This window comes from Glandiceps talaboti, chromosome 7 (assembly GCF_964340395.1).
Source record: "Glandiceps talaboti chromosome 7, keGlaTala1.1, whole genome shotgun sequence".
In the NCBI taxonomy this organism is placed as follows: domain Eukaryota; kingdom Metazoa; phylum Hemichordata; class Enteropneusta; family Spengelidae; genus Glandiceps; species Glandiceps talaboti.
In genome coordinates, this window is record NC_135555.1 from 14,415,212 (window position 1) to 14,428,649 (window position 13,438).

Sequence of the window (13,438 nt, forward strand, 5' to 3'; positions counted from 1 at the left end):
AATTGTTGATGGAGACGTCCATATGTAAACCAACACTAATTATCATTAAACTTTGCATGACTTTGCATTAATTAGCATATCAGCCATGCATTGAGTTCAAACCATTAAAGGCGCCTTTCTATTATTTTGTTATGCGTATAATTGCCTTGTTGAAGAACTGCTGAGTGTTTAAATTGTGGAGGTATGCACTCTAACACTGTTTATAGTTTGGCATTTACGTCGATGGGTTTTGTTACCTCGAACAATTATTATAAGAACAAATATAAATAATCGTTAATCTGAATTGATGAATATATTTCATGCAATCGCTCATATGAATACTGTACTCTTAGAGGTGAGACCAATAGCTCAAAGTAGCATAAAACACAATTCTGTTTGGGGTGGGGTGGAGGTGGGGCTGGGGTGGGGTTTGAACCAAGTTCACTTCTCATCCTACAAAACCGATTTTACTTTTTAATGGTTTGTTTTGTACCACTAAATGCAAATGTTTCTAAAAATGTCATCATCTTTAGAAAAGGTAGAATTTTCAGTATATCAGTAAATGCATAGCCCTGAAATACAGTAAAGTGTCAATAAAAGAGCATTATTTTTCTCACTAGTGGCAGTATAATTCATAGTACCACATATACTATTATTCCTACATATCCATACTGATTTGAAATTGATTGAGCAGTTTGAAACAAGTGTCAATTTTATCCAATTAAGTTAGAAAGGGGTGGGGGTGGGGGTGGAATCTGATCACCTAAGAAAAAAAATGACTAGTAATTGTTTTTTCCCCTTTACCCTATTATGTTGAAATATTGATCTCACCCCTTACGGCACCATGATTTGCCATGACTCGACGTAATCTTGAGATATATACCCATCGATAGAGGGCGTATGACTTTAACCCAAAATGGCGGACGCCGACGGTAATCAAGTGAAAAAGCCTCGTAGCGAGAATGAAGCCAAATATGACGACCATTTCGAAGTTGTTGTACGTATTGCGAGAGAGGCCGGGGAGGTAGGATAAACCTAATTATTTCTATAAGTATAATAGCTGGTTTAGAGTAGGCTACCATTATAGGCTACCTACGCAGTCACCCTTCCAGTTCCAACGACGTCTGATGCATGATGCATGTACGTGTATGATATGACATTCTGTAGCCCTGAATCAATGAGGGTCCCTGCCTGTTTGTTTTCTGTCACAATGCAAGGGTACAATGGAACATGATTGAATTATTGACCAGCAGTGCTCAGCGTCAAAGACCTACTCTCGAAGTGTTGTTGGTAGCCCTGCGAAATGTAATTATTTTATAGAGTGAGAAATTACATTTAGAAACATGATGTTGAAGTACAATGCCAAATTTACATATATATTATTTATAGTGCTATGTGTTATATGGGTACGGGTACAACTACAATGTACATTGTACATGTTCACGTAGTATGCTGATTAATCCATCGAATGATTGTACTTTGTTGACCCAGGGAGGTATAAGGGGTGGGTGGTGGGGGTGGGGACATCACTTGAAAGTGACAGACTTTTAGAACCACTTCAAAACTCCAACCATAATCTTAATATAAATAGCCCTCTCGTATGTGTGTGTGTGTGAAAGGGGGGGGGGGGAGGAGATCACTAAAAGTCCAGACAGTAACTCTGCATACACAGTGTAATAACCATCAGCATAGGTTACAGGAGAGTGTCTCTAGAAGCCCAGAAACTAAACAAACTGGTGTCACCTACTTGCACAATTCAAGATAGTGGCATACATTACGCTTTGTGACCTAAATTAACCCTGAAACGTGATATCCCAGTTTCTTTTCAGATTTTGTTTCCAGATTTTCTAAATGAGTCTACAGGTGTGGCTAGCAAAGTATTTGCATTACAATACAAAGCCAGCTAGCTTAAAGAACTGAAGTGTTTTGTTTAGAGATATGGGTCATGTCTTTTAAACTCTCCTGTAGAAATTTATTTGTGCCAGGTGCCACAAAACTGGAGCATTTAGATTGTAAATACAGTCTGAAGTATGCTAGATTTTACATTTTTTATTACGGATGAACACAGAAATATATGGATATTCTACTTATAATACTTCTTATAAGTTATATTTAGTTGTTATTCCCCCATATATTTCTTCGTTCAACCAAGGAAATTAGGAGTGACCCAAGGGGGCTTTTGTCACTACGAGTCGCTAGACGAGTATATAATGATAGCTTTGTGATGTGGCAAACGTAAAAATGCAATGGTTATGGCCATGTTACACTTGTATGAATGATGTAATAATGCGCATTTATAATGCACTTTTCCTCCTGAGAGCTCAAGGTGCTCACAATTATTACCCCTGGCATGGATCAGTGGCAGCACAATGGCCTTTATACTTCCTCAACTCTTGGAGAGCACACAATCCATTGCAGCCTCTATAAGCGCATAGGATTAAAGCATTCACATTGCAACCTCTATCCTACCAGGTCACCAATTATACAGCTGAGTTGACTAGGGCACAATCATGGTTCAAATCTTGCCCAAGGACTTTGGCCATTCAGAAACAAATGGCAGCAATGGGTCCCCAACCTGCAACCTGCAGATTCCAAGCCGGCCACCCTAATCATTCATCCATCATGACTGCATATGATCAATTCATTGAAAAAAACTTTGCTTTTCACTTCCTAACAAGTTGGGCATATCACTGACAGAAAAAACACCAAATAAACAAACAACACAAGACAATTACTCAATATTAAATTACTGCGGATATCTATTGTATAATACTTATAAAAATACATGTGCATGTACGGTAAAGTTATTTTCTGTACAACAAAACAAAATCATTTGTAGCCGTAAAACAGAGTCATGACTGAGGCACCAATAGTCTCTGCCAAACAAATACAGTTTTTTTTGACTGTATTCTACAGGCTAGCTTGATTGATGCAAACCTGTAGGTAAGTATGTGGAATTCTATCAATGGACAACTACTGAATGTGTTTTCCCCAGGGAATGTGATTCACCTCTGGTCAATTTGCATAAAAATATTGAGTCGATTATACGATGAAATTTGTTTCTTCATTTCAAAAAATGGTAGGGTGGACCCCACTACTTATAAAAGATATGGGAAAACTCTGGCTTAGTATGTACAACATTACCAAGGGGAAGAAAAACAAGTAAATAAATTATTAATTAATAAATTAGTACCCTCAAAATCATATCTGTCAAATTCTAACTCTATAGGTGATTCGTGAAGCATACAAACTTGAGAAAAGAGTCCTAACAAAAAGTTCAGCTGCTGACTTGGTAACAGAAACTGATCAAAGAGTTGAGAAGATGATCATATCAAAACTAAAAGAGAAGTTTCCAACACACAGGTAAGAAAATTTACACTTTTGCCATAGAAGTCGTACTTTTTATAATTTGAATGCCAAAAATGAGTAATTTATTCAATACCGTTTGGTTAATGATCTGGGCTTCCTTTTTTTTCTGCTGTTTGATTTTGCAGTTTGAAGTGTGTTCTTATGTATACTAGTCAATGTTCTCCCAAGAAAATAATGTTAAAGTTTGGATTTTGCATTACAAACACTATCGTCATGTGGTGTTGTTTTCCAGAAATCACAAACCCTAATAATAACAATAATAATACAACAGAACCACATGATGTGTGAGTGCAAGTGTGGCATACTCGGGGTATTTGCACAAGTGCTTGTAGTGTTCTGAGCACCCTTAGCAGCAGAAAACACTGCAAGCATGAGTGCTAATACCCCTGAGTACCAACACTGGCACTCATGTGGCATGGGGGTTCTGTTATTATTACATATGTTTATCTGAAACAGCAAATTTCCATAAAAATCATAAAAATCCTACAGTGCGATCACGCGATTTCATGTGTAACAAACTATTGCATCCTCATTTGCATATCATTTGCATGCAGGTATACAATAATGATTTCAGTATTGCACTGCAGTGAAAATATTACTAGTATGCACACGCACCAGTGCAAGTAATCTAAGGGTACATATGTTATAATGAAGAAGATTCATAGGGTGCCTAATCTCTGCAAGTAGACCTCGAGGTGCACAAGTAAATGGACAGAAAATTACTGTATATAAATTACTTCTCTGTACAGCATTTGAATCCAGTAATCTTTGATTACCACTATGTTATCAGTGGAGTCATAAGGCTTACAATGTACATAGGATAATTATTTTGCTTTTTAATAACATTCTGTAGAGCTTTGTCAGACAACTGGTCTCTACATTGGTCTTTACTCTCCTTTATGGTCAGTTGTAACCAATGAAATGGTGTTTGATCATAGATTTATGTTCGTATTATAGTTTTATTGGTGAAGAGTCTGTAGCAGCAGGTGGACATTGTAACTTGACTGACAACCCCACCTGGATTATTGATCCTATCGATGGAACAACCAACTTTGTACATAGGTAAGAACAGTGTAATAATTCATGAACTTTAAAGGCACATGATTCAATCCTTGTTTCTTACATTAGTCTTAGTTTATCAGTTGAGACATAAGAATTAAATGGGAATATTCATTTGCTTAGGACCAAATTTTTCCTAGACAATTGTTTTTCTCTCTCTCTCTCTCTTTTTTTTTTTTTTTTTACATTTTTTTTAAAGTGTTTTATTTCGAGAGAGACAAATTATAGCAACACAGGTGTAAAAAATAACATGTGGCACCATTTGGAACATCTAAAACAAGGAATTTTTTGACTCTGTGTTGTAGAATTTCAAGAACCACACCCCACACACATGTACATAAACTTGAGATTACTGGTTTAAGTAAAAAATTTATCATCATTTGTATAAATTGTCATCATTTCTTGACCAGGTTTCCATATGTAGCAGTGTGTATAGCATTAGTTGTAAATAAGATAACAGAAATTGGTGTAGTTTACAATGCAATTCATGACGAGATGTTTACAGCCAGACGGGAACAGGGAGCATTCTGCAATGGGGAAAAATTACATGTCTCAGGACAAGAAGGTAGGCATTTTATAATGTTTACTTTTTTTTCCAAAAATTTTCATTGGATTGTGATGTCTTCTATTGACCGCTGATGTCACTAACTTCACCTCAAATTTCTGCATAGCTGTTGTATTTTATTTTTGTAGAACACATTTTCTCCATTGCCTGATTATAAAGATTCAACAACTTATTTGCAACAGAGATGTATTAGTTGGCTTTGTAAAGAAAGTAGTGGTTTTATTGTGATGCCCAAAAAAATGGCTGGTAAACTTGAAGGAAAATTGTTTTATGTGCATGAATATAGAAGCTAGCATTACCTTACTCTTACATCATATGAACAGTAGCAATTCAATGTAATTCACCTTTTCTGACTTTGGCATTTTGCACAAGAAGCTCATTAGTGTACAAGTATATGGAAATAATAATAGCCAGAATTACAACAAGGTATGCTATCAGTGTCACAGTGATACAGCAAGGTTTACAATTATAGGTATATGGTTTGGCAAGTAAAATGTCCTAAAACAACACCTTGGCACGCTTAACATCTTTTCTGTAATTTAAGCTCTATTACCTGTGTAACTTTACCTTTATTTGTCTTGTGCCTGCCACCTCAGCACACGTAGGTACCTCACAGTTCTCTCATGAATGGAACACTAAACTTGTACAGGCCAAAAAAGTGTGTACAGTAGTATTACATGTGTATCAGTGATTTCGTGGACCAGTGTGCTAGTTGTATTTGCACTCAACTGCAATATAGAAAACAATATTACATATAGCAGTACATGTACATGTACATGTACATGATATGCAAATCAGTGTACGTTTGTAACTTGATTGTACACAAAATCGTATACATACACAGTATGATTTTTATGCATTTTTTATGGCAATAATAACAGAACGCTGTGGCGTGTATGAGTACCATTGTGGGTACTTAGGGGTATTTGCATGTTTTTTGCTGCATTTCCACTCACTGCGCTTGTAAAAGTATGGCTGTAGAGAACATTACAAGCACTTGTGCAAATGCCCAGAGTACGCCACACTTGCACTCACATGTCATGAAGTTCTGCTAAAAACAATATGTGACAGAAAGGAGCTTAGTATGATAATTGATATGTGTTTGATATTATATCAATTATCACACTTGCACTCACACATCCTGAAATTCTGTTATAGTACATGTACAAGACCTGACAGAAAAGAAAGGTGCTTGTTATAATTGATATAATAACATGTTTTTAATGAAATATTGATATGCTTATTTACAAGAGTGGTATTATGAATAGGACCTATGTATTTTATTTTGTGGTACATGTATGCAGTGACCAAGTTTTGTTAGCAGACACATTCTTTTGTAATCAGGAGTGATCAAATTAGTTTCAAAATGAATAGAAAGGAGAAAGTACATATTATCTGAATTCTGATCCATATATATATATATATATATATATATATATATATATATATATATATATATATATATATATATATATATATATATATATATATATATATATATATATATATATATATATATATATATATATATATATATATATAGTAGTAGTAGAAGTAGTAGTAGTAGAATCATTTATTATAGTGACATGAGGTAAACAGACTACCGGAAAAAACAATTTACATTACACAACCTCCCAGCCAAATAGGCTTATATGTCACCTAAAGTGAAATAAAACATAATTGGAACAGATTGAGGAGCTTTTATACAATAATGAAAATATCATTTACAAGGCAAAAATAAGAGTTATTAAGCATTTTTAAGGAGAAGGGACAACTTGTACATTAATTCATAACTCTTATTTTTGCCTTGTAAATGATATTTTCATTATTGTAAAAAAGCTCCTCAATCTGTTCCAATTATGTTTTATTTCACTTTAGGTGAGATATAAGCCTATTTGGCTGGGAGGTTGTGTAATGTAAATTGTTTTTTCCGGTAGTCTGTTTACCTCATGTCACTATAATAAATGATTCTACTACTACTACTTCTACTACTACTATATATATATATATATATATATATATATGGATCAGAATTCAGATAATATGTACTTTCTCCTTTCTATTCATTTTGAAACTATATATATATATATATATATATATATATATATATATATATATATATATATATATATATATATATATATATATATATATATATATATATATATATATATATATTCATAATTGGAAATAACAATTTTCATTCTCAATATACATGTATATGTATATATATATATATATATTGTTACTACGTATACATTGTAGTTCATTTCACAATGCAACATTAGAAATGTGTTTTTTGGCATGCATCCATTGCATGAAAATGTAATATCAATTAAGCTTGAGAATGAAAATCGTTATTTCCAATTATGAATGCCGCAATAACAAGAATTAATAATAGCAATATTATTTAGTGATTGACATTACCTGATTTATAAAATGAGATTGTATTAATCTTTCATTGTCAAATTTTAATCAATGTTAACAGAAAACAAAGGGCATCAGATGATCAGTCCTAGAATTACAATAACTGGAAGTTGAAATTAATTTGGAATCATCACGACTGACTCCATGGTTGCAAATTATCCAACACAAAGTATATGTGATAATTGATAGAGTGGCAATAGCCTAGTCTTCACCAGAATCAATTCAAAACTGATTCAAATTGAATCATTTCAGTCACATTGGTTTCTGTCACCACGTGAAAACTGAGCAATGGATTTAAATTGATAAACTGATCAAGAACTGATTTACTTTGAGTCAGTTTGATTCAAGCCCCGAGGTGGTTTTTGAACCGGTTCAACTTGCTGAATCATTCAAAACCGATTTTATGCGTGTGGGGACAGGAGAACAGATTTTGATTCGATTTCAAAATATTCTACATCGGGACAGGGCTAATGTTTACATCCATATCATGGCACAAGGCTATAAAAGCAAATATGGGCATGTACATTTTGTTTGTACAGTAATGCTATAATTCTGCAGGGATGAATTAAAATGAAAATTAGGAACGTTGAGTACATTTGCACTCCTGTGAACTCACATGCACACTAACCTAGTGTGTCTGTAAAAATGTCTTTGTACATGGAAAGTGTGTACTATATATATATATATCTCAGACCATTATAGACTCTATAGTGGTCTAGGACTATATGTAGTCGGGCAGTGTATCTCCAAAAATGATTTGCAATTTTTGTATAAATTAGATGGTTTTAAGAGGCTTTTAATATTCATAAGTATTTGTTTTTAGTTTTTTAATTTCTATTACTGACATACAGAGGGTAGTGGTGTAGTGTAATTATATATGAATGTACATAACATTGTCTTCCAGATCTTAGCCGGGCGTTACTTCTCACTGAAGTTGGGTCAAGTCGTGATGCTGATATCATTAAAACTGTATTGGATAACATAGAGCATCTTATCTCATCTCCAGCCCATGGGTATCTATCCTATCCAAACATCGTTTTTTAGCACTTATTGTTGTCATGACAGCAGTGAATGGAAAGAATGCTAGGGAAAGCAATCAACTAGCAGGTTATCTGTACTCTCTTTGAAATTCAGTAGGATCACAGTTTTGTGATCATTTCTGCCAAAATGGTCGGTAAATCACAATTATGATAACGGTTGATCTCCCTCCACTGTCTATGGGTTGATGAGTAAGCAGATTGTGTAATCTGATATTACTAAATGTAGACTGTGAGATACGTAATGTCATTCGCCTTCACTGGCATGCATTATGTAAGGGGTTAAGCAATGTGTTAGTGTGTCCCATCGTGGCGTAATACTAAACAAAAACAATACATGCATATGAGAATTGAGTATGCTATTTGATTCCTTTGCTATTATTTGCTTATCAAGCTTCAAATCCATTCATTGCTGTCACTATCATGTAGTGAACCTTTGTAAAACTGATAAACTTGGCATTTTTAACCTCAACTAACTGTCTAAGATTCTGCGTTTGTATCTTTATTTAGTTATTAATAGACAAGTACATTTAACATTACTCACTTTTCCTTTCCCATGTATCAAAATTGATTTAAGTGATCATTGCTTTTCTTAACATTTTTAAACCCTCTTTAAAAAAAATGGAAGTGCTTCAAGACAAAATGTATATTTTTGTCAGAAGTGCGGTTGTTGTCAGTTTGTTTACTGTGTTCACGTCATTCAGATGCATCAAGGGTATCCTTTTAATTAAAAGCAAATTCAACAGATCTTCATCAGGGCCCAGTTATATGCTCACAAGCTTACATGATACCAAGCTAATTTATAAAATAATATGGCGAAAAGAAAACGTAAAACAAACACAGAGGGATACTGTTTAGTTTTGTTTCAATGCCAAGCATCACGGTTTACATTGGGTTCACCAAGCATTATCTTGAAAGAAATCTGAAAGAAAGCTAATGATACAACATTTTGGTTTGGCTTATTGTATTTGATCCATTCCATAGAATTGAATCAAGCACTCTTGCTAGTTGGTTTTGGAATACACAAAAGGAGAGATCCAAGTGCTCAATGGAAGAATAATATCACTAGCCTCCTTTCAAATCCAGATGGTGTGCATGGGTAATTACATGTCATTTAAATTTATTAGTATCAATTGTCACTGTGTATTAACATTAGGTCAATATAAAGTCACCTCATTTTGTTCAACTTCATTTTTCCATCCTCTTCAACTCCAAAGTCTAAAACGTTTCCTTGTAATATGTTTTCATTCAAAGTCATAACATAGTTGACATGTTGTCATGATGGCTTTCAATGCTTGATATTTCCCTTTCGTAACCGGTGGAATTTAATCATGAAACTGCGTTTAAAATAAGAGCTCATAAAAAAATTCAGAGACTGATAATAGTCGTGGTTGTTCTCATCAAAGGCTTTGGCTTAACTCTATACTGGCACATGGGTGGACAATATTCACAGTCTTGCTGTATCAAATTAACATTTCCTGTTAGTCTTCATGACTACACTGTTATGACTTTACATATTAGATATATATGTAGATTTAGTGAATCTCATTCTGGTGTTTTGGGGATTGTAAGGAGAAAGATTCCAGTAGAATGTTTGTGCTCAGAGCCAGCTAGCAAGTTTGTAGATACTAAGCAAATTTACCATTGGCCTCAACAGTTCCTTGCATTTTTGTGAGTCCTACTTTATGTTTACTATTTGTACCTTCCAAAATCTACTATTTGTCATCGTTATATTGCTACATGGTCATAGTTTTTTTTATATCAGCTACTCATGCCCAATGCACACCAACCTGCTTGTAGACTTACATAGAAGGAAGGGAATATCTTCACATATATTATTCTTGTCTCCCTTATTGTGATCTTGGAGGATTACATGTACAATATTTCTCTCAATTATTAACATGAAATGTGCCATCATTCTTTCTAAATCTTTCAACAAACACCACTTTATTTTCAAATCATAACTCTATTCTATCTAAATACATTTGTCTTAGAAAAAAATCATTGTCAGTGAATGGTATAGCATCAATTATTTAGTACATGTATTACCAAGGAGCAAAAAATAGAGAAAAAGCAGAGGAACAATCAACATATTTCGACCAAAACCTTGTTCAAAATTTCAATTGGGCTTCAAAAGGCATGTTTGAGTGGCAGAATAACCTCAAAGCTCTTCCTAATGTATATCTTCTGACCTCATAGCTCTTGGCAATACATGTATATTTCCCAACCTCAAAACTCTTGCTAATATATCTCATAACCTCAAAGCTCATGGTAATATATCTCCCAACCTCAAAGCTCTTGGTAATATATCTCCCAACCGCAAAACCTCTAGTTATGGGAAATGAATCAGAAAAAATGAGATCATGAAAAGATGTAACCAAATCAATGACACGATAAATAGATAAATGAATATATGAATGTATGAGTAAATTAATAAATAAATAAATAAGTAAATAAATAAGTAAAAGAGAAAAGGAATGAAGCCAATTTTCTCTTCAGATTTTGATAAGGTTGAGGCCCCTTCCACTGTCAAGTTCAGTGTTTATTTTATACTACTTAAATAAAAATAAATAAAATCAGTTTTGTATGTGTTTGTTGCACAGGTTTCGGTCACTAGGGTCTGCAGCATTAAACATGTGCGAGGTTGCCCGTGGATGTGCTGATGCATACTATGAATTTGGTATACATTGTTGGGACTATGCAGCAAGTGACATCATTGTCAGAGAAGCAGGTGGTGTCGTCATTGACACAGAAGGTGAGTTTGTCAGCATCACAAGTTAGAGAATTTTATGTCTTTCATTTTTAGACTTTCTTTTGTATAGCCTTGCATAACAAGATAATATATGTGCAGAAGACAAGTTTTTGATCCACATCATATTTCAACACCTCAAAATCTTGTCTTTTAATTGTACATTTGTCTGTCAGAAAAGATAAATAATCATAACTGCTTATAGAGAAAGGATACCCTGTGAATTCATTTTGTTCATTTAAACCTGGAATGTTCAATTAGATGAAATTTCATTCGGTTTCATTCACTTTGACTTTCGGTATGGAGCTGGTATTTCTTAAGCAGAAGTGATGTACAGGCCTTAATAAGGGATCTTCCGTTAAATGTATTGTTGACTGCTTGCATTGTTATGCAATTACAAGAACAATAGAAACAATCAGGAAAATGTTTAAATGGATTTTACCCAGCAAAGGCTTATATGTCACTTCTGACTTAGTTCTAATCAATGCCAGTTTCATACTGATAACTGAAACTGAACTTAGTTCTGATCAATGCCAGTTTCATACTGGTAACTGAAAGGGAACTTAGTTCTGATCAATGCCAGTTTCATATAGGTAACTGAAAGTGAACTTAGTTCTGATCAATGCCAGTTTCATATAGGTAACTGAAAGTGAACTTAGTTCTGATCAATGCCAGTTTCATATAGGTAACTGAAAGTGAACTTAGTTCTGATCAATGCCAGTTTCATATAGGTAACTGAAAGTGAACTTAGTTCTGATCAATGCCAGTTTCATACTGGTAACTGAAACTGAACTTAGTTCTGATCAATGCCAGTTTCATACTGGTAACTGAAAGGGAACTTAGTTCTAATCAATGCCAGTTTCATACTGATAACTGAAAGTGAACTTAGTTCTGATCAATGCCAGTTTCATACTGGTAACTGAAACTGAACTTAGTTCTAATCAATGCCAGTTTCATACTGATAACTGAAAGTGAACTTAGTTCTGATCAATGCCAGTTTCATATAGGTAACTGAAAGGGAACTTAGTTCTGATCAATGCCAGTTTCATATAGGTAACTGAAAGGGAACTTAGTTCTGATCAATGCCAGTTTCATACTGGTAACTGAAAGGGAACGAAATAATGCAGCTTGTCTTGTGTTATGAAAACAAAATGAATTCACAAGTTGTCCTTTCCCTTTAAGATTGTTTTAAGATGTATTCTAGTATTAATAACATTGAAAAAGTCTTTCAGACCCAACATGAACAAATGTGTAATTTCTTTATTTTGTCTCTATACAGGTGGTGTTCTCGATCTTATGTCTCGACGTGTCTTAGCTGCAAGTAGTAAACAACTTGCTGACCAGATCAGTCCAAAGATACAACACTTGGTTCTTGAAAGAGACTAGATGGACTTCACATATGGCTTGTATATCTACCTGAAATACTACAACCACTTAACGACTTCGATCTGATACATACATGTTAGTAAACGAAATGCTGGTTCTTCTAGTATCAATCCTTCAACACCGGGATGTTGCAAATTGCTGGCATCAATACATACTACAAGTATCAGCAGTTATGATTACTATTACTGTGATATTAATCGTATTATTTTGATCATATTACTGTAGTTCATTCATTTCAATTTTCCCCATTCCATTGTTGTCTAACATTCACTTCTTTATCTATGGAGTACATGGTATTATATGATATTTTAGTTATTTCCTTCTGATAATTTGGTGTACGGTTATTTAGTGCCATATTTCAAATCTAGGTGGTCTCAGTGGTCTCTGTGTGAGGAATCTTCACTTACATGCAATCATCTATTAACGTCATTCTTGAAAAATAAGGGAAATATATTACTACTATTGGTATTTATATATATTATGAATAAATTTATCACTACATTAACTCTACAGAGACTGACGATAATAGTAGCATATTAATGAATTAAACCTGAAGGATACTGGGCCAAATCTTCCTAAACTACATTATTCACACCAGATAAGGTGGCATACTTGGAGAACACTGGGCACTGCTTGCCATGTGACAAAAAATTAGCATAGGACAGTGCCAATAGCAATCATTTTATCAACATAACCTTTACTCAACATCCTTAGGATTAATGTTACTGGTCTCATTCATTTTATGTTGAGAACAAAATGGGCTTAGGCACTTCTTAAAATATATTTTTTATATTTTGTTCTACAGTCTCATGAATAAGGCTTAGCTACATATAGGGATGACCATTTCGTCTACTTGCCTGTACTGTA

General features: G+C 34.0%; 1 protein-coding gene across 1 annotated transcript; it reads left to right on the forward strand.

Annotated features, from left to right (window-relative positions):
* The first annotated feature begins 895 nt into the window (after positions 1-895).
* Positions 896-12,571, forward strand: LOC144437984 (inositol monophosphatase 1-like). The gene is made up of 7 exons (XM_078127017.1): positions 896-1,003; positions 3,209-3,342; positions 4,306-4,410; positions 4,818-4,972; positions 8,304-8,412; positions 11,040-11,191; positions 12,465-12,571. The coding sequence occupies exons 1-7, from the start codon at positions 896-898 to the stop codon at positions 12,569-12,571; spliced, it is 870 nt and encodes a 289-aa protein (XP_077983143.1).
* The last annotated feature ends 867 nt before the right edge of the window (positions 12,572-13,438 follow it).

Bases quoted from the DNA above. Each gene is read 5' to 3' on its own strand.
- LOC144437984 (XM_078127017.1), top strand. From the start codon at position 896: ATGGCGGACGCCGACGGTAATCAAGTGAAAAAGCCTCGTAGCGAGAAT. The intron at 1,004-3,208 runs GTAGGATAAACC...CTAACTCTATAG, and splicing joins TTGCGAGAGAGGCCGGGGAG to GTGATTCGTGAAGCATACAA. The intron at 8,413-11,039 runs GTATCTATCCTA...TTTGTTGCACAG, and splicing joins ATCTCATCTCCAGCCCATGG to GTTTCGGTCACTAGGGTCTG.